Raw genomic sequence first — 26,598 nt, forward strand, 5'->3', positions numbered from 1 at the left:
TATGGTTAATTTTGCTCTGTCCATCTTTTTAATTAATCTACCGGTAATCTACCATAATGACTGTAATGGGGAAATAACTGTGTTCAGATTTAGGGAGAGTATTTTCTAAAATCTTAAAGGTTCACAGACTTTCATCGGATCAAGAAAGGGTTTATTAAAGATTTATTTATTTATTAGAAACACAAACATCAGCTTTGTTCTGGTCTTTGACAAAAAGCCATTCATTTATTTGATTCCATTAATCCCATCCCTCTGAATCAAACCAATGGACAGACTTAAACATAAGTCACAGAGCCACATCAACAGCAGGGCTAACAATAAACATAACCTGTTAGCACCTAAATGTAGTGAAAGCTGCTGCAAGGAACATTATTTTCAGAAAAATTGTATTTTTGATTTTCTGGCTCAAACAAAAATTATGTAGACTAAATTAAATTAAACAGATTAATTTCAGAAGGCACAGCTTAGAAAATCTGTGTTGGCTGGAAGAGGGAGTTAAATGAGCTCTGATCTCAAAGCTTGGAGGCAGAGCTGCCTGGGTTAGGCCCCAACCACTTTTCTCCTGCAACAAACAAAAACAAATTACCTTTTAGAATACAATGCATGTATCTGATTCTGTAGACATATGCAAAATCAGAAACAAATGAGACCATCTTTTCAGACTCTAAACAGCTGGAGTATGGAAACACCTAATCATACAAAATCCCAAGATTTTAGTGAATGGCAAATTCATCCGGAATCTGCATTTTTTTAAATGAGTGCAATGTTAAAGTTCAGTTAATGTCCTATGGCACATTAAGTCATACTGTGTAAGTAAAGGTACCTTATGCCTCATATTTTTTCTAAATAGTTACAGTCATCCTGGCCATCATAATTTTGTGTGTTTATTAGCCGCTTTAAACCCTCCATTCTCCTGAAGTGATTACACCACAAACAATTACAGGGATTTTATGAACAAGAGTTATGTGCAAATATTGGAATTCCTTTTGGCATTGTGGGCCAAAATTAAACACACAGGCTCAACTATATACACTCCCTTTAATATATGTATATATCTGACTTAGCAAATTTTATCTCAACTACAAACATCAGTTTTAATATATTTTAAAACTGTTCTGCACAAAAAAAGCAGAGTTTGTTTAAATTGGTTGGTTTCCAGGCTCAATCCTGTATTTTAAACATAATCCATACATATTTAGCATACCGAGCTTTACAAAAAATAAATTAGCTTCGCAAAAAATTAATTTCAATGTGAAATTTATGCCTAAAAGTTGAATCCATGAATGGAAACCAAACAATTTAAAGGAGCTCCAAAATTTCTGATGAGAAATACTCAAGTAGGATTATGCCAGACGTTTGTTGTTGAATGTTAAGGGAAAGTTGCTCAGGGGCATTTAAGCAAACATTAGTGGGGTGTGTGTCTGTATATCTGATTTTATATTTATAATTTTGCACACAAACATCTCCAACCTAATACGCAATTATAGGTTCGATTTAAAAAAACGTGCTGAAGTTATGTTATCATTCCACCCTAAAAATGGTTCAAATAAATAATTCAAATCCAAAATTCCTACATTCAAGTCAATGATGATTTGACATATATACAGTATTTTCTGTGTTTCTCACCAATGCAGTTGGCCATGAGCTCAAATCTGTCAGATCCAAAAAACATCTCGGGTTTTCCATCAATATGACAAATCAGCATTGGGAAACCAAATGCCTGGGGGAAAAAAAATCACAAGTATTGTTTCTTTAAAATAAACTAATTTCTCTTCAAAATACAAAGAAAGCAAAAGCACCACCAACCCCATACTTGAGTGCCTCCTCTGTTGAGTGTTTAAGCTTATCTTTGATCTCCTGCGAGGTGCACAACTTTAGCGCTTTTTCAATCTCACTGTCACTCAGTCCTGCTTTTTTGGCTGCCTGGGGGAAAGAAAAAAAACACAACAGATAGAAATGAATGCAACTCAAAATCTAATCAGAAATGGGACCAATGCGTGTGTTTTTAAGCAACAACCTCAGAGAAGGATTCGGGTTTAGTGGCGTCTTTGTCCTCACTCCAGATCCTCCTCCACAGCTCCCTGGAAACCTGCTCCACCTGCTTGTCTCCACCTTGCTCCATATGCTGCACTGCTGTCACGAACCGCATCGCAGACAAAGTTCCTAAAAAGAAAAGAAATATTCTGTCTTATTTATCAAAAAATTCCTGATAAATCACAGATTGTTTTTACTGCACTGTTTAAATAACAGCTAGCAATTAAATCAAGTTGAGTTTTCTGGCTCTTTATTTTATCATCTTTTAGCTCTTGAAATTGGTTTTACTGCATCTCCTCACATTGCTAATGCTAATTGCTAATTTTAGAAAATAACTTCTTTTAATTTTTTGTACAACCTGGGAAAGAAATATTGACTTCATTTTGCAGCAACAGATACATTCACGTGATTGTATTTTTACTCCAATGGAACTTGGACAGGGTTTAGATACGAATCAGACACTCCTCCATTTTTATTGCTTCGAAGGTCTTTGTCAACATCCCAATGCTGAGTAAGAAATGTTGGTTTCAAACTCTCTTATATCCACAACCAATTAGGGGTCCTCATACTGGAGGACCCACTCCTTATCCTTTAAGTTTGCAGGGCTTCTGTCACACGTAGAACCATTTCATCCTCACCATTGGACTGCATAAAGCTTAAGTGATCCAGTGCTGCATTTCTTTTCCCCCACAATGATCAAAGGTATTAAAATAGGACACTGCATTTAGATAATGATAGACAGAATTAAAGTTGCCTTAAGTTACCCCTCTTGGTTACTTTGGTTTATGTTTTATTAGTTATTTATGTTTTTTACATGTGTAAAAATGGCATTTGAACATACAATGAAATTAATAAAAGTCTGAAAATGTAAATGTTTCCATCTTTTCCTTCCTTTTCCAAACCTGAAAACCAGGTTCTTCACATTCTTTACATTTGAGTGCAAAAGTAATAATCTTGACCTGAAATATGACATAATGCTGCACAATATATGGAACGGCAGTCATCACTGCAGTATTATGTGTGAATAATTGCAATCTTAAAGGAATGCTGGGATGCAATCATTTCTAGGAAATAATATTTCAAGCTTTTTGTTGCTGCGTTGTGGCTTTTGCACTTTGCTGACCTGTCTGTGCAACTGTAACTTACTAAGTCCTACTTATTTAGTTAGATACTATAACATTTGAGAGACTGACTAAATGTAAGTACCTCAGTAGCTACCTGTCTGATCAGAGCCCAACAGAGTACCCATGCTGATAGTGTTTACCTTTTTTGAACATGACCTCAAATGGGTCAGTAGGTGGGTGTAAAGGGACGTCAAAGTACTTGGACGCGCGGTGAAGATCTTTAGTCATGTAGGAAAATTTGTTGGGAACTAAACCAGGAGGCTTGTTTCCTGTCATAAAAGACACAGGTTATTTTCCAGTTCATTCCACGAGGATATAAACATGCACATGGCCTTTAATTTACACTTTCTAGGTCCTTCATGCTCACTGACCTGCTCCATGCATGATGCCTCCGAGAAACGCAGGACGAAACTTCAGGTCGATGTTCCACACCTTTCTGTAGCGACAGATGACCTGGGAATACAATGCATAGTTTTAAACACCCCAAGATACGGACTGGACCTGCAGGACGAGTGAGAAGGAAGACACAAACCTCAAACCCGAGCCAGGAGTAAGGTGAGACCACATCATAGAACAGCTCCACCACTTTCTTTGAGGTCATCTTCAGGTCTTTACCTTTGCAAATGCTAACCCTTACGTTTAGATTTACACTAACTTACTCTGTGCAGGTTAAAGTTCTTGTGCTGCTCTCTCAAGCAACCTTGGCGAATCTCCAAGTGAGTCAAAGTTGAATTAACCTGACGCAGAGCAACCTAGCATGGCGTTTGTAGTTCGGTAGAAAAATGATAAACAAACACAGCGCAAGTCCGTTAGCAATTAGCCACAGCGCTGCAACTGGTTACTCAAACTGGCTCAACAATTAGCCCCAATCCAACCATCAGAAAAAAAAACTACTACTCTAAAGTAGCATCTCTCTTTTTCTGGTTCTTAATGGCTGGCCAACAACGTTACTTTGCGATCCTGCCATCTACTGGTAGAGTGCTGCATAGGAAATATACATATATATATATACATACAGTCTATATGTATAGTTCAGAGATGTTAATGTTCGTTTATTTCCTATACAGAACTCTACCAGTAGATGGTATATAAAATAATAGAACAGAACAGATATGGATCTTTATACTAAATAAATATTCTCAAATTAAAGACTGTATTTTTCCAACTGTGCTGAGTGTGAGTTTATGCTACAGTGAGAAATTTAAGTCATTGCAGGCTATTTTAAGCATATTTAGCAGGGATCTCATTGTGCCACTATAATAGCCTCATCTCTTGTACAAAACTGTTAGATATATAGATTTCTTTTCTGTGCTTTTATAGTTGACTCTTTCCTGACTTTTTGTGCTACACATCATTCCAAATGGTAAAGACTTACTTCCTTGTTACTGTGTTAATGCTTTAATTTTATAGAGGCACTAGTGCACATTCACCTGATATAGGTCCATCCTTCTCTTAATATATTTAGTCAATCAAACTTGATTCTTTCTTTCCCTCTCTCTTTCTTTATTATGAGCAAGGACTGCCACCTACTGGTAAAAATCCTTTTTTTTTAAAGCTAGGATTTTCTTTTGTGATATTTGTAAATGCTTATTTGCTGAAATGCTACATACTAATGTTACACACAAAAATACAACATTACAAGCAAAATTATCAGTTAGTTTGGAGCGAGTTGAAATATCCAAATATCTTCAGTATTTGTAGCCATTGTCACTTTATTTAATGTAAAACTCAAACAGCTCTAAACCTTTATTCTGCTCTGCATGCCAAACAAAAACACCCAAACTCGCAAGTTTTTGCTTCATTTAAAACATGCTTTATGGGTCATTTCTGATTTACATTTGTTCATATGTTGATACTAAATGTAATCTTTAAAGTAGTGTAATATGGGCATCATAAATAACTAAAGTGACAACTTCTCCAGATTAATGGACAGTTTTATTTGTACTTTCAGATCAATCTCTAAAGCTCTATGTTATTAATTAATTACTCTCTATTGTATTAATATAAATGAATCACCAAAGTCAAACTAAATGTTAGCTGTTAAAATAACCGTAATCTTTTTTGTGGCGTTCTCAATAATTTACATTTTAAATGTTCTCATTAATCTAAAATGTCCCTATGATTGTATAATAAATATATTTTCTACAAAATCTACTTTTAAATTCTCTTTACAAACAGGTAATTCACAGGTATGACAAAGGTAAAAAGCTAGTCTAAATTGTTATGTGGATCTAGAATCTCCAATTAAAGGTTTTCTTTATGTCTCCTCTTGAGGACTTGCTTGATCTTTGAGTTCAGCTGTTCCAGAGCTGTCACTGAAAAAAAGAAGCAGTTTCATGTTTTCATCTCAGGGCACAAAGTCAGAAAACCTCTCTGACTGTTTTGGCTTACTTCTCTGCATCTTTGTCCACCTGCAAAGGAAGAAAACGCTTCAATCTTTTTCTATTAAAAATTCTAATCATTCAGTCTAATTAAATGTTGTGTAATATTGTTACCTTTGGCTTTTGTGATGAATTTCCAGTGTTCTTCCTGGGAACACCCAGAGTCTCAAATGAATGGCTTCGCACTCTGATGGCTCGCTAATGAAACAATGATTTTGGAGAAGAAAATGATCAAATATTTACAGGTAGTTCAGGGCTTTCGAGATGAGGTTTGGGTAAATGAATAGTTGCAGTTAATATTTTAACTGCAGAACATAACTCACTTAGTATAAAAACAGATTAAGTTCCCCCATGGGGCGAAAACCAAAGTGGACTTTTACCTTCTTAAACATATTTGATATTTTATGAACCTTTAAACTGTTGTCACATTCGTCTGTGTCAGCTGTTATTAAAAAAACGATGATTGTATACATGTGAAATGGAAGTAGGAGGTAGTGCATCCTAATCCTCCTGTGCAGAAGCATTTTAAGTGAGATTTACTGCTGTGGTGAACATGGAAGTATGAGATTGAACCTTTTACCTCCAAAAAATCTTTTTCCTCCAGACCCCTTCGAAATAAGCTCTGGACCTTCAGATTAATCCAAAAATAACCTCCTATTTTACACAAAATGTTTCCTGAAAAGTTTTTGTTATTTTGGCTACAGTAATAGTTTGTTCACAAATTATTTTTTTTCTTGCCTGCAGAAAGTGTCTCAGAAATGTTTTTTATTAAGCAATATGAAAATCAATAAAATAGCATTAAATCAGTATACTGCTTTTGCTTTTTACTGACATTTACTTCATAAGTTTGAAAGCTACTCTCACTGGAAATGTTTTGCATGTCTGGCCCGTAGTATGTTTCACACGGGATAATCACACATGGTGCCTCCAGCCTCCATTTCCTATTTGAATATTCAGTGACTTTTGTATTATATTCTGCTCAATGCAAAATAATCTGCCATGGAGTTACTTAGGATTATGGAAGTCTTGGTTTCTGTCAGACAAGCAGTTTTTTATTTATAATAAACCCCAAAGTGTCAACTTCTGATAGGATATTGTTAATAACCTTTGAACAGAACCTCGCTTTAAAAATCCAGAACTGTTCTTCTTAGTAAATTATGTGATTAGTTTCTTTGCAGTGCCAGTATTCACCTTAAAATTTTCAATAAAACCTCCACTTCCTTCAGGTGGGCCTCTTGTGCTCTCAGAAGGTGGGGCGGCAGCGACTGATGGATCTCCCATCATGCATCGGGAACGGCTGAAGAGTTCATTATGCAAGCTCTCCAGGAGTGACGAGCGAGTACGCAGCTTAACATGAGAGGAGCAGGCGCCAGAAAATACTTTTATAAGAGGAAAACAAATTACAGAACAGGTCTGGGTGTCATTAAAGAGTACTAATGAAAACACTTTTTTTCTCATGCTACCTCCAGTCTGCTGAACTGTTCCGCCTTATAGCAGGCGATCTCTGCATTGATGAGCTTGGTGAGAAGAAATTCCCTCAGCTGTGAATGCTTAAACACAAGAAAGGGAGAACAATTTATCATTGTGACACAGTTGCATAAATCATATGCAGAAAAGATCCAATAAAGTTAAGACTGACAGTGAAATTGAGACCATAAAAAAAACTTTAAACCACCTCTTATGTCTTTATTTTCTTTTCTAACTTACTTCTAATCATGTACTGTGGTTTTGATAAACATATTTCTTTGATATTTGGCTGATTTCTCTTTTCTTTTGTCCAGTACCTGTAGCAGTCCATTAGAGCTTGTAGTGCAGTACTTATAAAATGAGAAAAGTGAACAAGAGGAAGGAAAATTAATAGGTGTCAGGCCTAAAACAGTCATCGACAGTGTCTGAATGTAATAACTTTAAGATAAAGAAAGATCTTTAGGAAAAACTTAACACAGAACTTAGAAATCAACTGAGAAATGGCAATAAATCTGATCCTTGTGACAAACTGTCAGTACAGTAACGCTTAAATATTCAATTCACAAATGTTTCTCTGCTAAATTATAATATATGTGTTGATGTTATGGGCTTAAGGACATTTTAATACCTGAATGAGTAGAGGTAGTTGATTCAAATATTGATTCAACATTTTTACGATATAAGTAATCTGTTTTTTTACTGAATCCTGAAACTACTTCAATCTAATCCAAAGTGTGCAAAGATTTTATAATGTCTCTACTTACTTAAAAAAAGATTATGACAAAATAGAAAAGTTTTAGAACAAAAGGTTTGCCTTTATACAAACTTTTCTTTTGTTCAAAGAAAAGTTTGAACAAAACAAAACTTTTTGTTTCTTTTTCCATCCCACGTTGGACGGCTGAACTCCAAATGAGGTGAAAAGCAGCCAATACCCAAAGAAAAACGTTAAACTGTTGAGAACTATTGACCAAGACCACTTCAAAAATAAGAGGACAGTCTAATCCAGCAGATGATTAGCCAGCCCGTATGCACATCTGTGCCTGAAACGCCGAACTTCAAGAAACAAAACCCCTAAATAATAAAATAAAACAGTGAAAATGAAGTGTCTTACATCTGTGAAAAGTGGAGGATCTGGGATGACGGGACCAAAAGGAGGAACGTCTTCTCTGGCTGTAACAGACACCTGGGAAATACACCACAGGACATCATTTAAATCTTCAAGATCCTTCATTTAAATCATCATTAGATTCAATGATGATCTAATCATTGAATCTAATGATTAGATCATTAGATTTTTCTGCTGTTTCTCTAAACAGCAGAAAAATATTCATTTTCATCTACAGTAACTAGAAAAAATATCACTTTCTCTAATGATACCATCAACCAAGGTTAAACTTCCCTTCTGTCTTCAAACATTGTTTACCTCCCCTTTTCATTGGATACAGACATTGAACGCTATGCATTATTGGGAAGAAGAAACATGAAAAAAAAATACCAAAGAAAATGGAGAAGCTGTGGAAAGTTAAGGCCACAATTCTCCCACAAGTCATTGGTGAACTCTGAAACCTCTTCTGGGAACCCCTTCGAAAGAATTAATGTTCACCTCTTAAAAATGTTTCCACATTTTGTTACATTAAAACCACAAAATTTAATGTACTTTACAGGGATTGTATTTGATATTCCACAGTTTTTCTTACTTTAACTCCAAATACTCCAATCCCCTAATGATGTTACCATTAGCATGTTTAATGTTTTGTTCAGACTGTGTTGGATTCCCTCTGTGTTTGGTGTTTGGCATGTGGTAAAATTACACAGATAAACTCCGTTTACTGATTAGGACCAATTTTTTTGCACTGTATTTTATTTACGGCTGTCAGAGTAACAACATGTTCACGTGTTCCAGGCATATGCTTCGTTTTCCATTCACTTCACAATTGCGCACTACTTTGTGTTGATCCATCAAGTTAAATCTCAATAAAAGCTCTGAAGTTGGTGTAAAGTGCCAAAATGTGCCAAACTTAATAGCATTTTTTTAACTATAGACAAAACTGTAGGAAACAAGGATAAAAAGGACCATATTAGACCTCACTGTCCAAAATGTTGATCACCTTATGTGGATAAATAATTAAGCTGAAACTGGTTCACACTCACCTGGTAGGCAGCTCCGCCCTCCTTCTCCTCCTTCTGAACCCTCCGCACCACCACGAAGCAGTGCAGGAAGTGAGACTTGATGACATCACACAAAAAGGGGGTCTGTCCCTCCTGGTACACCAACGCTACAATGTCATTACCAATGTGTCTTTTTCTCTGTAACTAAGAAAGAGAGAAAAGAGGAAATATCTTCAGTCTCGGCTCTGGAAACTTTTCGTCTTCCAGTTAAATTGTCTGGAGATAATTTGGACCAAAAAGACGTGAGGTAAGACCTGCTGAGGGTCAGCCTCTGTGTAAGGCAGCTTGGTTGCAACATGAAACATGATTTCTCTGCCATTAAAGGAAGTGAAGACTGCTTCATTTCCTGTCTGGCCGTGACACACATCCAGTCCTCCTCTGAAGCTAAAAAAGACAAATAAATCACACTGTAAGACCAAAATTATGTTTTCAAAACTACAGTTTTGTGACTAATTATTTTTGTGATTTAGTCGTAATTAATAACAAAATCTAAGTGCTAAAGGCCGGGTGCAGACTCCAACTACTGTGTAGTTGCATCCAAAGAATTAAAACAAGTTCATCCATTTCAATGGTTCAATTTAAAAAGGGAAACTCATATCAATTCAAGGTGGTATGTTTAAAAATAAGTGGTTGTGCCAAATTATAATCTTAAGTTCAGCTTCTTAGAAAATAGGAAAATTGATTTTAAGACAAAAATGTTTTTTATGATCTGTAAAATCATCTGGAGGACATGCAGCCTTGAAAGATGGCAAAAGCTAAAAGCATTCCTAAGGAAGATTGTTGTTCAGAGAGTGATGTATCCAAGTGAACAATTATAAGTTGAGTGGAAGCGAAAACTATGGTAAGAGAAGACACACAAGTGAAATAGACATCCACAAGCTTGAGATGATTGTGAAGGCACATCCATGCTGCAGACTCCACAGCATGGAAAACATAAGACATTCAATAATGTATGATTTTTACTGTTGAAATTGAATTATTCCCTAAATTATTTTGTTTTGCCGCCAATCACAATTCAAAGATGTTTCTAACTTAACCTGAAAACACAGATCTAGATGACTTTGCTCTTCATGGCTAAGGTTTAGACACCCATATTCTTTTTGGTGATGAATTTAGTGAATCAGACCTTAATAATAAGACTAACATTTAAACATTTCCTCTGTTTAGCAAGAAATGCAGCATTGACTCACACCTCATAGGAATCTGATAGAAAACTTGATTGTGCAATGTGTGTACACATTACAAATCTACAGTCTCAGGAGAGACTTTTTAGTTTCTCAGACTAAAAAGAGTGTGGACGGCATTTCTTCTACAGTTTTACTGATGGACTACATACAATGCTTACCTAGTGGAAATGCATAAAATCATGTTTTAAATTGTTTTCAAATGAACTTTACCCTGTGAATCCCTGCAGCTGAATTGTGCCTCCCAGGACTGACAGGAACTCCCTGAACTTCTCACTCTCCTTGTTGTTACTCAGTATGTCCTCTTCTGTGAACTACAGAGACACAAAGCAGGTATGTGAGAGGAAGATGTGATATTGTGTCATATTTTAGCTGTTTCTGCTTTCTCTTGTTTGTTTGGGTTTTTTTTTAAGGTAACATTACCTGCCCTTCCTTTTGATACAAAACACCAAACTTGAAATTAGAAGACACTCTGTGCTCATCAAATGCTGCTATTAGGTCTGGAGCCTGAAGGATGAAGGAGGTCAAAGTCAAGCTGCCTATCTCTTTAGACAGAAACGATTTCTAAGTTTCACTTGGAAAAGTACATTTATAAAATGAGGTATCTCTGAAGTCGGCCTTTGTTATTATTACCAACAGGTCATATTACTATCATCTGTCATATTACTACGTGTGATCAAACCGGAGGATTACCTTGAGGTAGCTGACCACGTCAAACTTGGAAACCGTCACTTTATCAGACAGCCTCTGTAAAGAATATAAATGTAAATGATCTAGAAATTTACCGTTTCTGCTATTCTAAGCCTCATTTGACTTCTTTTGGGAGTTATTATTTGGCATATTGATATTCAACCTTCAGTTTGAAGGATGAATATCAATCTTCACACTGAAGGGTGATATTCAGTGTGAATATTGACACACTGAATATCACCCATGTAACTGTTATGCATCTGTTACATAACAGAAAAAATAACCTTTATAAATGAACCTTGACACAGAGCTTGATTAATTTCTATGAATAAGGAAAGCTAATGGTACAAATATAATGCCTAAGATAAGATGAGAACTTTTATTTGTAATGCATGCTACTACTTTAATAAACGTTTAGTACTGTAAATAATAAAACTATTTTATTCTTAATTGCTTATTTTTAATTCACTGTACCTTTGCTAACTCTACAGCAGACGGCATGTTGGTAAAAAGGGACAAAGAGAAAGTGCCATGCAGGGAGCACTCTTTCATCCTGGGTAAGAGAAAAAAACATTAGTTTTTATACAGTAAATGTTTTTGTGTAGAGTTGCTCATATTTAACACCACAAATAGACATTTTTAAAAATAACTTAACATCTTCACACTAAACAAGATCAGAGTAAATCATATATTACCAAAAGTACTGGGTCAGGCTTTCAAATTATTGAAAATGTACAACATTTAAATTTTGTTGTAGATGCCACAATGACAACAAAGAAACCTCAAATGTGAAACCCCCTGTCAGAAAGCTAACACCCAAAATGTGTCATCAACAAGACAATAATGCACAACGCAATACATGCATAACAGATAAAATAACCTTTATAAACACATCAAACTTTTCAATAGACTAAAATTGACCTTAGAATCACACGTAGTTTGTTCTCTTCCTCCTCCAAACATACAGAGAGAACCAGAGGCCCCAGTGATGGATCCATGGCGATGAATGAATGGTGATACTGTTGGGAGGGGAAAAGGTCGTTAAACATGAAAATCATTCTTCCAACTGTACCGTATTAAAGTTTGGCCTTAAGGCGAGGCCTTACTCACTCGAGAGCGGAAAAACTCATGGTAGATTTTGGCCTCTCCATCCCTCTCCATGATGTCGTAGCTCTCCGGATCAAAGCCATGGTGGGAAGAGGTGGGACTCACATCTCTGAGCTTTTCCAGCGGTGGGTCGATCCAGTAGCCTCCCAGTTTGGAGGGAAGAATAAGAGGCAGATCTTCACCTATGTTCAAAAGCTGAGACTAAAACGCACACAAAAGAAGCTCTGGATAAGGTGGAAAATTAGTGTTATGGGATAAACATATTATAGTGATTATGAAACACTAGTATCAACACACGCGTACCGCCATGCAGAGGGAGTCAGCTGAGTTATTCTCACTGTCATGACGACTTACCTTCAGAGGAAGTGGGAATTCACATCGCTGCTCATCGATCCTGCTGCCCTGATGGACAAGAGCACCGATGATAACAAAGCTCCTCTGTTCAGACATCAGCCGATACACACTCACTGTATAAGATCAATCACACTGAAACTCACCTGCAGCTTTGCAATGATTTCAAACAGTTCTGCGTCCTGTACACACATGCATTCAAAGAGAAAGGGAAGGAGGAACATGGAGGGGGAACAGGAACATGATTAATGCGTTAAAACACATAACTATGACTTCTCCTGCATGCACAAATGAAATTCTTACACATGTTTTACCAGAAGTAAAGGGAGAACATTATAGGGAAATCACCCTTTGGTTGTTGCTGGTAGAAAGAATAGGCTTGTTGCCAGCAGTGGTTGGAGAGTCCAGAGCCTCCAGAATGTTGTCCTCCACAGACTCAGGTCTGCAGCAACAGGTTGATTTACTCAACAAGTGTGCACAATTTGTCAACCTCTACTCCAGCTCATCCAGGACACAATGAAGTTAAAATGCTGCTGGTAAAGGGAAAAAAAAGCCTCACCTTGTCTCATCCCCACAGGTGAATCTGTCCACACTTTAACAAGAAACTTAATTGGTTAATTTACTTTTTCAAAAAAAAAAAGAAAAATCATTTTAAATTAAAAGCAATTTGACTGACTTTTTGAGAACAAAGTCCAAACATGAGCCTATACTCACCCGCCATATGCCCCAAAAGTGAAACTTCTCTTTCTAGAGAAGGACATGTCATTCCTCTTTTCTCTCTCCATGGCTTTGGTGTCACCATGAATGTTTCTACATGCCAGCTTGGAACCGAGTCAATCAGGGCTGCCTAAGGTTGAATTAATTCACTCTATCATTCTGTCTCTCCTCCTCCTGTTTCTGCTCCCCCCTGCCACTCACTCATTTAAGCCTCCCTTTCCTCCCTCCGTCCTGTTGTCAGACAAACAGGCAGCGTTAACCCGCTCATGGTCACACGTGCAGCCTCGCTCAAGCTGCCTCAGGTCATGCAGCCTCTTTACGCCACCGATCCCACAGAAACTCAAATGTGGTGGTTTATCGCAGACGGACTCTGCTTAAAGATAGAGCTGGAAATAAAGAAATGAGTGACACTTTTTTTTTTCTTTCCCTCCCGGATCCGTTACCCTTTGAGTCAGTGAGAGTCATCAATTATTGACAGCGCACACAGCGAGGGTGAGGAGGTAGACAGCAGGGGAGGGAGAGGTGGAGACTGCAGGGGAACATCAGAAAGGAAAGGGAGGGAAAGAAACTGAAAGAAAGGAAGATGTAGATAAAGGAGGTGGGACTATTCTAATAGCCTTAAAGGAGGGACATGACTGTAAATTATTGTTTGTGCAAGTTAATAGTAAAACTTCAGCAGTAATAAAATGGATAAAATTTATGTTTGACAGATTTGGCTCCAATAATCTGATAATCAATCTCTTGTACATTATTCAAATTCCTTAAATCTTTTCACAATTTGTAATGTTGCCACCACAAACGTCATTGTGTTTAAGTAGGATTTTATGTGACAGATTAACACACATTAGTTGGGAGCCTAGTGGGAAAACAGGTTACAGATTTTGTTTTCTGACTTTGCCTTTTTTTGTCACACTTCATTTTCTTAATTTTATCTGGATTAATTTTGGCCCGTTCTTCATGTGCTTGTTTTAAACGATAAACGGCATAATGTCTAATGCTTACTGTTTAAGTCGAGTCTGTGGGCCGTTCCAAATCCTGTGGTTTGTTTTCTGTTGCGCAAGAATCTTTCCTTGGTTATTTTGTGACCTCCTAGGTGACTCTGAGTAATTGGGAGAGCTCGCCACTGTTTTCCCATGTTCTCCATTTCTTTCTGTGGTTTGCTGGAGCCCTGACCTTTTCAAAACTGATATACAGTATGTCAGTGATTTTGTTTCTCAACTTTTCTTGAATCTCTTTAGGAATTAAATGTGCTACCTGTGTAGATCTTTGAACCTACTTCATCTTGTGAGACAGATTCTACTTAAGCAATTTATTCTAAGGGTTGGTCTGACTCCCACTTTGGCAATTTTTCCCATGTGAAAGAAATGATCTCAGCGGGGTTTTCTGTTCAATAAATGTACTAAATAAAATGACCCCTTCCCCCCCAAAAAAACTTCCGCTTCACCAAAAAAAAAGCGAAAGCAACTTATGCAGAGTTTTTCACTCTTGTAAGTAATAATTTTTATATATTTCATTGTATCACGAAGTAGTCCCTCTCAATTGGCTATTTGTTTACGATTCAAATTCAAAGTTGCCCTCATTACTGTAGTTTTACAGCAGGGGGTTTGGGGGACGGATTATCATTGGTTACTGAAAACGTCACTCAGAATTTCTTGCTCTGTAATTGGTCAGAATTGCTAAATATAAATATTCATCATTCTCTGTTTTTGCAGCCTGTCACCCCGCGGAAGTTAGTCGGTGGAGTGAGGAAGAAGATGTTAATGTGTGTGGTTAATTTGCATGAGGTGTGAAACGTCTCTGTTGTTTCTGCCGGACTGTTTGACATTTTGTTGCATAAACAAAGGAACGGTAAGTTCCTGGTTTCGATTGAAAGGTTTTAAAGAGAATTAAACGCAGCAAAAAGTCGGAAGTTAGCTAGTTAGCCAGCTAGCATCGGTAACAGCCTCTATCGCTCAGGTTAGCAGCAATGTCAACACTTGTTGAAATGTAATTTTTGATTACATGCGTTCTAGTTGTACCGTATTGTATCGGAAGCGTTAAAACAAACCAACCATTTATATGGTATTAATTTTTACGAGATTGAAGTGCTTTTTTTTTTTTTTACATTACTAGTGTAATTTATGTGTCATTACATGAGAAAAAACTGGTTTCATACATATGGCAACCTGCGTGATACAGTTAGAAAACTAGCACCACAAGAGGGAATGTATAGTTTATGTGCAAGTAGAAACAAGAAGCAGTTTGTCAGCGGAAGTGTGGATGGATTCTCATGGATGTCCTGTTAGCTTAGTGCAAGGAGCTGCAAGCTGAGGCTTCCGAGCGCTTTGACCCTTCAATTGTGGCTCAAAGCCAAATAACATGGTTTTAATTGTAAAGGCAATAAGAAAACGTGGTTTTGGTGATCCTTCTGTGTATTGCCATGCAATATCTGCACAGAATAACACAACAAAAAGGTACGAAAGGCTTTTAAAAGTAAGGTTTTGTCTGTGCTTAATATATGTTAGTTGGGCATTACAAAATACAGTTTTTTCTCCTAGAGATGAATCAATAACAAAAAATAAAATCAAAATAACTTCACTGTATATATGTGTAAAGAAGATCACCAACGAATTGTCTGACAAAATCATAAAGGAAAATAAACTATGATAATCAAACATTACCTTATTTTTTCTGTTGTTTTAGATGTATATTTTAATGTAAATAGTAAAAAAAGTCACAGTTTTAACTCTTCACAACAACAGATGAATCCCTCTAAGTGAAGTACAATTATTTTAAATTTTGTCCTTTTTTGGATTTTTAGATAAACTTTTCTAAATTCATACTCATTCTTTAATTTCAAGCGACGTCTCTCCAACCGAAGAGTTTATCATGAACTAGGTACAGTGTCAATGCAGTTCTGAGCTTTACTAAGTCATGAAATTTAAATTTTGTTGGTTGGACGGCAATAATCTGATGCATTTATAACTTCCATAGCTTTTTTCTGAAGAAGGTTAATGGGCTTTTAGTTGGTTTTATATCAGTTTCCCCAGATCTTTACGTGGTAATTGATGTTTGGCAGTATCAAACAAGATTCAAACATGCTAGAACATTTTTAAAATCTTTTTTGACAGTTGTATTTTGTGGCAGCAGTCGCAAAAGTGACTGTTTGAACTGGAAAAGTCAAAGGTTGCTCCCCCTTCGTGTGGTGTGTTGCAGGAAAATGTTGGAGTGCGGCATGCTGGAGCGAGACAAAAAGGCTCTCCGGAGAAACTCTGCTGTTCTGTGCAAACAGCTCGTCGTGGATGAGCTGCTCATCCAATCACTGCAAGCTGATGGCATCCTTACCGAGAACATGGCAGAAACCATCATGGTGTGTGAGCACAGATATTTTGCAACAAATTAAACAGTCAATAATCAGCCTGCTGGCACATTGAACCAGCGTTACAGTTTGAAGGTTTTTTTATGAGCCTTTGTGTTGGTCTGTTAGAACTGCTGCCTGATATGGGGTCCCCTTTTTGGGTACAGATTGATGCATGGTTAGTACCAAGTATCCTGCAAAACACAGCTTTTTTTCTTTGCATCCTACAACTACACAACTATTATGTTTATTTGATTCAATTCTCAGGCTCCAATAATTGTATCTAAACAAGTAATAAATACTTTACATTATTTCTGATTCACATGATAAAAGCCAGGACCACAGCTTTGAAATAATTACTCTTTGACTCCCAAACTTTGAGGGATAAAGTTTGGATTGCAATTATTGTTGGTTACTATGTTACGACTCACGCTTGCATGTCAAAAATATAATCGGATCAAATAACAGAGAGCTAAAGAAGTGAATTTGTGAATACTAATCTCGCCTTCTTACCTCTTTAATCCAAGGCAGAGCAAACATCTCAGAAACGTAGCTGGCGTTTGTTAATTCTCCTACCAAAACGAGGACCTGAAGCCTTCCAGAGCTTCTGCTCGGCTCTGAAGGAGACTGAGCAGCAGCACCTCTATGACTTGATAGCACAATCCCCCGAGAGGAGCAGCAGAGAGACACACGTGGATGTGAGCTGGAACCTTAATGTACATCAGCTGAAGCATTCATCTTTGCATAGTATTTATGTTGTTTTATGCTTGCAGTGTATTCAGGCTGAGAAAGTGCCAGAAGAAAAGTCACGACGACCGGAGAAGACACGAAACTACGGAGAGGTGAGCAGAGGGCATGAAATCCATAAACACCACGACTACAGACCTTTGGTGTTTTCTATAAAGACAAGCCTTTGTAAGTTCTTTCTATAGCAGCTTAAAATGTATAGAAATCCCAAAGAATGCTAAGTTTTAGTAAAGTGGTCTGTTTCAGTCATCTTTATTAGACAAAGAGGAAAGCAGTGAGGTGAGCAGCACCTCGTCACTCTCAGCCAGGCCCTCTGATAGATGCGGAGCATCCTCAGAGTCGTCTGGAGAGATCAGCCCAGTCAGAGAGGAAAACAGAGACAAAAGAAGGAAAAAGGCAAGAGGAAATTATAATCAGGGAAATGTGGGAGTTATAAATTCCACCTGTTAGTTCTCATGTACAGAGTCGGGCAGAGTTTGTCAAACAGCTTCCAGGAGAGATTCTGACATCTTGAGTAGGATTATATATTCGCCATTTAAGCTGCCGACATTTAACGTTAATTTAACTTTTTAATTCCAGAGGACTTTGAGGAGTTCTCCCCCATTTCCAACTCAGGAGGAATACGCTGCAAAGAGAGCAAGGACACACGGTGAGTATTTATTGCAGCGTGTCCTGTCTGCATTCAAAGTAAATTAGGTTATGCTGAACCCAGTGTTGTTGTCAGTGTTTGTTTCCAGGGAGACAAGAAGGTGGTGTCCTAACAAAAGGCCTTATCTGTTGTTTTATTTAAAGAAAAATGTTAAATACTTAAACAAGAATGCATTTAGGAACTACTTGCTGAAATAAGTCTTGTTTGTTTAAGGCTTCTAGTATTTTTCTGTATGTGTGAGGTGTGAAAGTCTGGTTCCTCTACCTTGCTGCTGCTACTTTCTGTACCTAAAGACACCCCACCCTAATAGTGACTCATTCACAACAATGCTGTATGATTTTAGTTGTAAAAACACTTGCAGCTGCTTGAGAGATTTTAATGAGCAGAAAAGCCAGTGACGAGCAGAGGTTTCTGTTTTTGATTGTCTGAAGCAGAGTCCATGGAGTTCAGCCTCGACGCCGACAGTCCCATCAACACTCCTGTTCTCCCGTGCGGCCCTGACTTTTACCTGTCTCACTGCAAGCAGGTACATTACCAACAACCCAACTCAGCAGATCAACAGTAGTACTATTTCATGGTTTTGTTTATGGTCTCCAAATAAGGGAAAGTCATTTTTGGTTTGTGCTGCAACACGTTTTGTTTGTCCAGCTAGTAAGTTTCAAGAGGTCATTAAAGGTCAACCAGCTCCTAACACTTACAAAAATTTAACGAAACTGATACCAGTCAACGGTGCTAGATTTGTGCTTTTATTTAGAAGCACAAACCATCACAAATGTAGCACCAATTTTGTTTGAGTTGGGTTGTGTGAAGCAGGGTGGGTTGACCTTTCACCAATGTAAATCCTTAACATCTTGCCAGCAAAAGCGGCACAAACAAAAATTTTAGCAGCTTGTAAATATATCAAAACTAATTGGTACCAATTTTGTTTGATTTTTAATGTTTGGGATCTGGTTGACCGCTGATAACCTCTGGAAACCTTTTTATTAAAATGTCTAAAATAATAGACTCAAACAAAAAAAATGCTACACAAAATAACAGTGCTACACAGAGTTGATTGACACCAATTTAGTTTCATGTAAATGAGTTTGTGGTTAGAGTGTGGATTGACCTTTGATGACCTCTGGAAACATCCATTAGTACCTTTTAAAATGATAGTGACACAAATAGAAAAATTTACTGCATAAACATTTGACACCGATTTTGTTTGAATTGAAGAAGGAGGGGCAACACTAATGTATTGGAAATGAATGTTCTTGTTACTACACGCACCAACATTGTGTGCAAAGGAGTTTTGGATTGAATAAAATCATTTAAATAGTTGGCTTCTCTTTACTTTAGAAAAGGATTAAAATGAAGTGATTTATGTGTAAAAATACACAAGATACAGGGACAAAAAACACAAATTTATGTTGCTAAATTTCAGCTCAACACACAAGTCACATTCCAGAGACATAAAACACAAATTTAAGTTAATAAAGTTGTGTTTAATTTGATTAAGCTTGTAAGTAAGTTAAAAGTCAGGTATTCAAATAAATGTAAATAATAATGACTGAAGTGGAGAATTGTTTCTGACTTGCATGGAGAAGCAATGCATCTGAACTGTGGCTAGACTGATGCAAATTCAATTATCAGTAGAAGAAGAACTGAATAGGAATATATAGTGGCTTTGAAACTTGCATTAATCCTCCTCTTTTTACTTGTAATATGTGTTATATTATTCTGTCATATTAAAAGATTTTTGTTCCCTGCTTCAGTCCTACAGAATGAACTCCTCACCGCGAGGCTTTGGCTTAGTCATCAGTAACGTGAGCTTTGACTCCTGCTCTGCTCCTGGTCTTGACCCAAGAAAAGGAGGTGAAGTGGACGATGAAGTTCTCAGGAAGGTTTTCACAGAGCTGGATTACCACGTCAGTGTCCACAGAGACCTCACTGCTCAGGTACAACTCCAAATCACTCCAAATTTAGCAGATGAGAAGTCATCTTTTCACATGATAAACCTGAACAGGAAACGTAAATCTGAGGAGCTTTGTGACATCAAATAGGTTTCCGAAATCTGCTTATTGAGCTTGTTAAGGGCCTCTTTTTAAGCAACTGGTACAGGGAAGATCATCTAGAGCAACATTTGTTTGCTTATCATAGTTTAACTGTTTTCCATCTGGTGGAAAAACACGCTTGACAAAGCAAACATATGAGTTAATATTTTAATGCGTCCTGAGAAACTGTCTCAATTTTTTAAGACAGTTTCTAAAAGAAGTAGAAATAACTTGCTCTTGTTTTACATGAGTGTTTCAACTACTTGTCTCTTAAATTTGAGCAGGGGATGAGGACGTGCATTGAGAACTTCTGCAGGCGGTCCGAACACAGGACAGTGGACAGCTGTGTGGTGTGTTTGCTCTCCCACGGAGTGGAAGGAGCAATTTATGGCACAGATGGACAACTTATCCAGGTAAATTTGTTTAGTTATTTTAAAAATGAATTTAAGATGATAAAATTGTGTTGTTGTTGTTTTTTGGGGTTTTTTTGTAGCATTTAATGTTTATCACTTGTCTGTGTTCAGCTGGACTGGGTGTTTGAGGCCTTTGACAACGCACACTGTCCTCTGCTTCAAAACAAGCCAAAGATGTTTTTCATTCAGGCCTGCAGAGGAGGTAAGATATGATAGTTCAGGTAATATGTTGAGATTTAGTTTGTAATTTCTTGGACATTTAGACATAATTTAAAGCAGCTTATGGTTAGAAAGACATTAATTAGTCATATAACAGACTCTTCCTCCACATGTCCAGATATGATCTACTTTCTCCTTTCTGGCTGATGAAATAATCAGTGTTTGGTGTTCTATCAGCCATCTTTCTGCTGCAAAGCTCCAGATGTAGATTGTGTCAAAATGTGCCACAAAACCCTATTTCGTTTAACTGTGAACTAAATAAATGCAACATTTATTTGCATTTATTTAGTGGCTTTCTACTGCATTATAGAGTGGAACTAAAATACAAGCATCACAGATTTGTCGCAGTTTCTGATCTTCAGTTTTCTGTAAAGCTTGAATCTGCCATTAGAATTTTTGTCTGTAATAATAGAAGATATAAGAATAGGGGTTAAAAAAAATACTATCTTTGCTACTACAAATATTCATTAATTATTTATAGTAGGAGATGATGTCACGCTCATAACGGCTGCTGTAAAAAAAACCCAGCATTTTGCTGCTTAAGAAACAAGAAAATTTTACATTTTAATTATGTTTTATTTTTATGGTCTTGTTACACCAGTTGCAGACTTCTTACCAAAACAGAAGCGAGTTTGTTTTAATAAACAAACTGGCTTAGATTTATCTTATCAAATATTTCCTGGATAAGAGAGATTCTTACTTTATTACTGATTGGAAATTGATCAGATTTCTTATAGTTAGGGCCTTTCGGGCTGAAAATAATCAAATTACAACAGCAGCTGATTTTTTTTTTTTTTTTTAGGAGCTCAAAAATGTATTGTACTAAAAATAGATTTTTAAATATCATGATATATACAGTATATATATAATGTGACACATTAAATTACAGCAGTAATTTGGACCTATGAATTGACTGGATGCCTCAATCTCTTTCAACACTAAAAAGGACAATAAATGCAATGAAAATGGAAACAATTTAGCTGCAGTGTAATCTTAAATCCAATGTTTCTCCTGGTCCACATGAATTCAGAGTGAATTATACTTCTTCAGTAAACTCATTGAGGACGTTTCCCTGTAATTGCTGTCATATCTTGGATAGAGGACATCTTATTTCTTCTAGAGAAGTTAATATTTCTGCTCTTTTGCAGCAGTGGAACTCTACTGGGCCCATTTCAGCTGCTGTTTTGAAATCTGGAAACCATTTCTCCTAGAAAAGTGATTACCAATTGACATAACTCTGCAATGTGAGATTAGTAGAAGGCTTGCTAGATGGAAAATCAATAGAAAATACTTTCTTTTCATCAAGGGCTCAGTAGTGATCACAGTGCGCAGTCCAGAGCTCCTCAAAGAGCTGTGAAGACCAAGATAGCAGCTTGTTTTAGTAAGGTGTTTAGATCAGAAGAGATACGTTGTTTGAGGAAATAGTGTTTTGACAGATTTCTTCACCCCTGAGATGCAGGTAAAATGGAAAAGACCTCCCTATCTGCCGGGGTGAACTTGAAAAGGCTTGATATGATCATGGATGATGTGAAACATGAATAATGGAGATTTTACACCTGTCTAGGCAGGTGGTTTCTTGTGTCAGTGATGGACATTACATCATGTTACATCCCTGTTCCAGCCGAGTTCTGCCGCCTTAATTTTATCTTAATAATGGAGAACATGTTCAGTCATCCTTATGCAATATGTAGCTGGAGTTGCTACATACCAGACAGATCGAGACAAGTCTGATAATGGAAACATCATCTCCTCGAAAGTGCTTCAGTTTTATAGCTCGCACAATGTTAAAAGCAACTAACTGGAGCCTGTTCTGTTTTAGATGAGATGGACTGTGGAGTTGAGCAGCTGGACGGGCCAGGGAGGACGTCTTCACCGAGCTGCGAGCAGCGGGACGCAGGGAGGGAGGCAGAGGGGGACGCAGACCCCAGACAGAGGCGGGACGTGGGGAGGCCCAGGATTAAACTACCTCAGCGCTCAGACATGATCTGTGGCTTTGCGTCTCTCAAAGGTCAGAGAATTTGTAAGTTTATCTTGTTTGTCTTACATTTACATTTATTTATTCATGGAAAAGTAAAAAAAAAGTGACTTCTTAATTTGTGAAATAAAGAATTCGAATTAGGGCAGCAGAGTTCTGTTTCTGTCATTTTATACATTAATTATTGAACGTTTGTGTGAATAATAAAACCTCAAAATCTAAAAACACTAAAACCATTGAACCTTAACTGGACAGAACTATATGATACTAAATATATTAATTGAATTGTTTTTATTAGTTCTGAAATGTCAACATTTACACTACCTTGAAAAATAATTGTTATCCCTTAAGTCTCTATATTTTGACAAATTACGACCACAAACTTCACTGTTATTTATTGAGATTTTATGTGACTGAATTTTGTCTTTGTTTTGCCGTTTCAGTGTTTGAGTGTTTTTTCGTTTTGTTTTGTTTTTTTCAGAATAAAATCCTAAACAGGTGTAAAGTTACCTTTTTAATAACAGGTTAAGGTACATCAAATTCTAAATGCCAGAATTATGAGAAAGAGAATATGTCAGAAATATCTTAACAATAAGTATTTCTTCTGTTTTTGGTAGCATTGCTTCTGAACTGAATGACTTGGGTCAAACGTTTTGGGTTTCTTTCCACAAGCTTCCAGCAGTAGTTTGCTGCCGTTTTGACCTGTTCTCCTGACAGAACTGGTGGAACTGGGTGAGATTTGTAGCCTCACACATTTTCAGATCTGACCACAACTTCCCCATCAGGCTGAGGTCAGGACTTTGTGATGGCCATGCCAAAACATAGATTTTCTTATCCTTAAGCCACTTTGGCTTAAGGATATTCATTTTGTTATTGTCCATCTTCAAGACCAATCTTCACCTGAGCTTTGTCTTCCTGGCTGATGTTTCTTCAATATTTCCACATAATGCTGTTTCCTCTTTATTCCATTTACTTTTGGAAGAGGACCAGTTCCTCCTGCAGCAAAACAGCCCCACAATATGAAGCTGCCACCTGCATGTTTCACAGTTAGGGTGGTACAACTGTCCCTGTTTTCCAAATGATGGTCATTATGGCCAAACGAATCCTCTCTAGTTTCATCAGACCACCAGTCATGTCCAAAGTTGAAGATCATTGTCCCTGTGTGCATTTGAAAACTGCAATTTGACTTTTTTATGTTTCGTTTGGAGTAATGGCTTCCCTTTCAGCCCATGTCAGTGCAGGACAGATTTCACTCTGGATAATAACACTGTCTTCCCAGCTGCAGGAAACTTCTTCATAAGGTCTATGGCTTTTATTCTGGGTTCAGTTTGCACATTTCAAAATAAAACAAGTTAATCTCTCGGACTCAGAACTCGTCTCTTTCTGTCTGACTTAAGTCTACACAGTGGGAAAAAAGGTGTATATATCTTTTGATTTGGTTTTAATTTCTGCTGCTGATGATTTTAGTTAAAAGCACCAGATCACATTTTCCATAATATTCATTCTTGTGACTTTTATTTGTGTAGTAAATCTCTGTTGTTTGATGTCTTTTAACTTAAGGCACAGCAGCAATGCGAAACACCAAGCGAGGGTCCTGGTTTATCCAGGAACTGAACACAGCACTCCGCCTTCATGCCAGAGACACACATCTTTCAGACATGCTGGTGCAGGTGAAAGATGCATTTTTATATAAACTCATACTGTTGTTTCCTCATAAAATGCTCATGGAGCCTGTTTTATTTCTCTGTCCAGGTAAATGCACGTATCAAGGAGAGGGAAGGTTACGCCCCAGGCACCGCCCACCATCGCTGCAAAGAGATGTCCGAGTTCACCAGCTCACTCTGCAAAGATCTCTACCTTTTCCCCAAGTACCAGCACCAGTATTGATATGCAGAAACGCACTTTAAACACACACACAGATCATTCCTTGCGTTGAAGCCTTTCCGTAAAAGCTCAACAGAACTGTCGGTTATTACCTCACGTTCCCCCCGTTACAACTTCGCATCCACTTCTGCTCAAACCAGAACACGCATTCACACCTCCCTTATGTTGTTCCACATCATCTCTGAAATAAGAAGCAAAATATTTGTGTTTATGCCAGTTGGGTTTAATTGTAAATCCTTTTCAGTCAACTCCGAAGTTCATCAAGTCTCTTCTTAAAATCTGTATTTTGTACAAAGATATATTTTTGTGGCTTCGTTTTGTATGGAATTGCTTTTATATGAATTTTTTAACCCACGCTTTTTATTTGTTCATGTTTGTTATAAGTTGTGAAGACAATTTGTTTTTAGTGTAGCGACAGGCAGAGGGCAGCACCACAGAGACAAATCATTTCATTCCATCGCCTGTTATAGATCAATAATATTCTCACCCTGTGGTTTTGCAGACAAATATAAATCAAAAGAGGTTTAAAAAGAAACAGGTTAAAAAGGTTATGTTTTTATCCACTCACAGGGCGTCTTCAGAAGGAAGTCTTTCAGTCATTTATTCTTTTCGTTTAGCTTTAAATGCTGAGTTGGAAGAATGCAGCTTTATAAATGTTTTTTTTTATGTCTTTATTCACTTATAATTTTTAAACTTCTCCTACCTACTACATGGTGATGGGCTGGATTTTGGTGCTACTCTCTTATTTATTCGTGTACAGTATAATTCCTGACCTTTATTTTTATAGTATCTTGCAAAATTATTCATACCCTTAAATGTTTTCATATTTTCTCACATTGTAACCAGTGAATTTTATTGGGATTTTAAATGAAAACAACAACACAAAGTAGAGCAAAATTGGGAAGTGGAAAGAAAATGTTTTACAAATAAACGCCTGAAAACATTAGTAAACCCCCACGTCCTGTCGCAGACACTTAATTAGATCCAGGTATGAACTTTGTCATCTAAATATGCTTTAATCTAAATTGTTTCAATGTAGCTCTGGCGTTATGTTTAGGGTTTAAGGTGAGCTTCCACGACTGTCTGTTGTTTTTTTTATTCTGCTTTGTGTTTAGCTTCAGCTACTCTGTCCCTGCAGAGGAGCAACATTTCCACAGCATGATACTACCACCACCATATTTCACCATAATGATGATGTCTACACTTAGTCAAACCTATTTTTATATTCCTTACTGTTTTATAAACTAACCCTGCTTCAAACGTTTCCACAAGTTAATCAGTGGCCTGCCTGTTGTGTTTCTTTGTAATTTTGGAAATTATATCTCCCACTTTGCAATCAAGCGTAGCTTTGCACAAAACTCAGGTGAAATAAACGGATGTTTGCAGTGATGATGTGACAAAATGTAAAAAAGATTTAATGGTTTAAGAGGTATTGATACTTTTGCAGGGCACTATAGTGTATATTTTGTAAAATTACTGTAACTGATACAGTCAGGATAAACGATGTCTTCCATAAACATGAAGGAGTTTCCTTCCAGCAGCCATGTGAGGATTTTCTGTTTGATAAACTCATGCCCATGGTGGAGGTTTTATAGTAGTTGGCCTCCACACACAGAGGAATATCTCCAAAGCCTGTGTGACAATTAAAAGCCCCCAGAGAAGCCTTGATGGGGTGAAGTATGTTCAGTTGCGTCAGTGTTGTTTTGTGGGAAAAGTATGTATCTGAAACGGTATTGGTTTGTAACTATCTGGACACGACCATGCTCCTAAAGATTACTCTGCTGTGGAGCAGAGATATTCTTTTTATATTGATATAGTGGAGATATAATCTAAAGAGAGAAGCTGGTGTGAAAAGTTTAGTGAAGAGTTTTGACGGTCAGACTTTATTGTACCACACTGTGTTAAAGGGGGGCTGAGGAGATGTTTTCACGACCAAAGACTGCCAAATGTTCATTACAATAAAAAAAAAACTTTGATTTTAAAAGTTTGTTTTGTTTTTTCTCTGTAAAAATGTGTCGGTTTAACTGGAGAATGTAGTTTCCACCAGGTGAATTCAAAGCCTCTAGGGGAACATGCACCCCGGCTGCTCCAGTGCGTGCTCCACTGTATCCGATCCT

At 37.2% G+C, this 26,598-nt stretch overlaps 3 protein-coding genes across 9 annotated transcripts; 1 reads left to right on the plus strand and 2 right to left on the minus strand.

Moving 5' to 3' along the window:
* Positions 1–145: 145 nt before the first annotated feature.
* On the minus strand, positions 146–4,098 carry gstk1 (glutathione S-transferase kappa 1). Of its 2 annotated transcripts, none has more exons than XR_002752494.1 (7): positions 3,691–4,098; positions 3,530–3,611; positions 3,299–3,427; positions 2,018–2,163; positions 1,814–1,923; positions 1,627–1,720; positions 146–562 (listed from the first exon to the last, which is right to left on the minus strand). XR_002752494.1 is itself a non-coding variant. In XM_005798772.3 (7 exons), the coding sequence occupies exons 1-7, from the start codon at positions 3,757–3,759 to the stop codon at positions 513–515; spliced, it is 687 nt and encodes a 228-aa protein (XP_005798829.1). In that variant the 5' UTR covers positions 3,760–4,098; the 3' UTR covers positions 146–512. The 2 variants fall into 2 exon arrangements, 1 of the variants encoding a protein (XP_005798829.1); XM_005798772.3 differs by having other exon boundaries at positions 1,807–1,923.
* Positions 4,099–4,778: 680 nt separating this feature from the next.
* LOC102217005 (rap1 GTPase-activating protein 2-like) lies at positions 4,779–13,699 on the minus strand. Of its 2 annotated transcripts, XM_005798856.3 has the most exons (19): positions 13,222–13,699; positions 13,067–13,099; positions 12,856–12,949; positions 12,654–12,689; positions 12,511–12,558; positions 12,160–12,357; positions 11,971–12,068; positions 11,524–11,602; positions 11,053–11,106; positions 10,783–10,866; positions 10,573–10,673; positions 9,430–9,559; positions 9,158–9,319; positions 8,118–8,189; positions 7,003–7,089; positions 6,731–6,886; positions 5,654–5,737; positions 5,550–5,569; positions 4,779–5,473 (listed from the first exon to the last, which is right to left on the minus strand). In XM_005798856.3, exons 1-19 carry the CDS (start codon positions 13,290–13,292, stop codon positions 5,416–5,418), a joined length of 1,665 nt encoding a protein of 554 aa, XP_005798913.2. In that variant the 5' UTR covers positions 13,293–13,699; the 3' UTR covers positions 4,779–5,415. The 2 variants fall into 2 exon arrangements, with proteins under 2 accessions (XP_005798913.2, XP_023186115.1); XM_023330347.1 differs by lacking the exons at positions 4,779–5,473; positions 5,550–5,569; positions 5,654–5,737 and having other exon boundaries at positions 6,737–6,918.
* A 1,216-nt stretch (positions 13,700–14,915) lies between these two features.
* Positions 14,916–25,330, plus strand: casp2 (caspase 2). Of its 5 annotated transcripts, none has more exons than XM_023331441.1 (12): positions 14,917–15,072; positions 16,420–16,573; positions 17,089–17,259; positions 17,335–17,403; positions 17,888–17,957; positions 18,389–18,483; positions 19,712–19,894; positions 20,275–20,403; positions 20,515–20,605; positions 22,442–22,642; positions 24,158–24,267; positions 24,350–25,330. In XM_023331441.1, exons 2-12 carry the CDS (start codon positions 16,424–16,426, stop codon positions 24,482–24,484), a joined length of 1,404 nt encoding a protein of 467 aa, XP_023187209.1. In that variant the 5' UTR covers positions 14,917–15,072; positions 16,420–16,423; the 3' UTR covers positions 24,485–25,330. The 5 variants fall into 5 exon arrangements, 4 of the variants coding, with proteins under 4 accessions (XP_023187209.1, XP_023187212.1, XP_023187210.1 ...); XM_023331444.1 differs by having other exon boundaries at positions 22,442–22,630; XM_023331442.1 differs by having other exon boundaries at positions 18,392–18,483.
* The last annotated feature ends 1,268 nt before the right edge of the window (positions 25,331–26,598 follow it).

This window comes from Xiphophorus maculatus, chromosome 3 (assembly GCF_002775205.1).
Source record: "Xiphophorus maculatus strain JP 163 A chromosome 3, X_maculatus-5.0-male, whole genome shotgun sequence".
Taxonomy (NCBI): Eukaryota; Metazoa; Chordata; class Actinopteri; order Cyprinodontiformes; family Poeciliidae; genus Xiphophorus; species Xiphophorus maculatus.

Bases quoted from the DNA above. Each gene is read 5' to 3' on its own strand.
- casp2 (XM_023331441.1), top strand. From the start codon at position 16,424: ATGTTGGAGTGCGGCATGCTGGAGCGAGACAAAAAGGCTCTCCGGAGA. The intron at 17,404-17,887 runs GTGAGCAGAGGG...TTTTAATTCCAG, and splicing joins AGACACGAAACTACGGAGAG to AGGACTTTGAGGAGTTCTCC. The intron at 19,895-20,274 runs GTACAACTCCAA...AAATTTGAGCAG, and splicing joins ACAGAGACCTCACTGCTCAG to GGGATGAGGACGTGCATTGA.
- LOC102217005 (XM_005798856.3), bottom strand. From the start codon at position 13,292: ATGGAGAGAGAAAAGAGGAATGACATGTCCTTCTCTAGAAAGAGAAGT. The intron at 12,690-12,855 runs GTGATTTCCCTA...ATGTGTGTACAG, and splicing joins CTACCAGCAACAACCAAAGG to GACGCAGAACTGTTTGAAAT. The intron at 9,320-9,429 runs GTCTTACCTCAC...TCTCTTTCTTAG, and splicing joins CAGAGGCTGACCCTCAGCAG to TTACAGAGAAAAAGACACAT.
- gstk1 (XM_005798772.3), bottom strand. From the start codon at position 3,759: ATGACCTCAAAGAAAGTGGTGGAGCTGTTCTATGATGTGGTCTCACCT. The intron at 3,428-3,529 runs GTCAGTGAGCAT...CTTTTATGACAG, and splicing joins AGGCATCATGCATGGAGCAG to GAAACAAGCCTCCTGGTTTA. The intron at 1,721-1,806 runs GTTGGTGGTGCT...TTTTTCCCCCAG, and splicing joins AGGAGGCACTCAAGTATGGG to GCATTTGGTTTCCCAATGCT.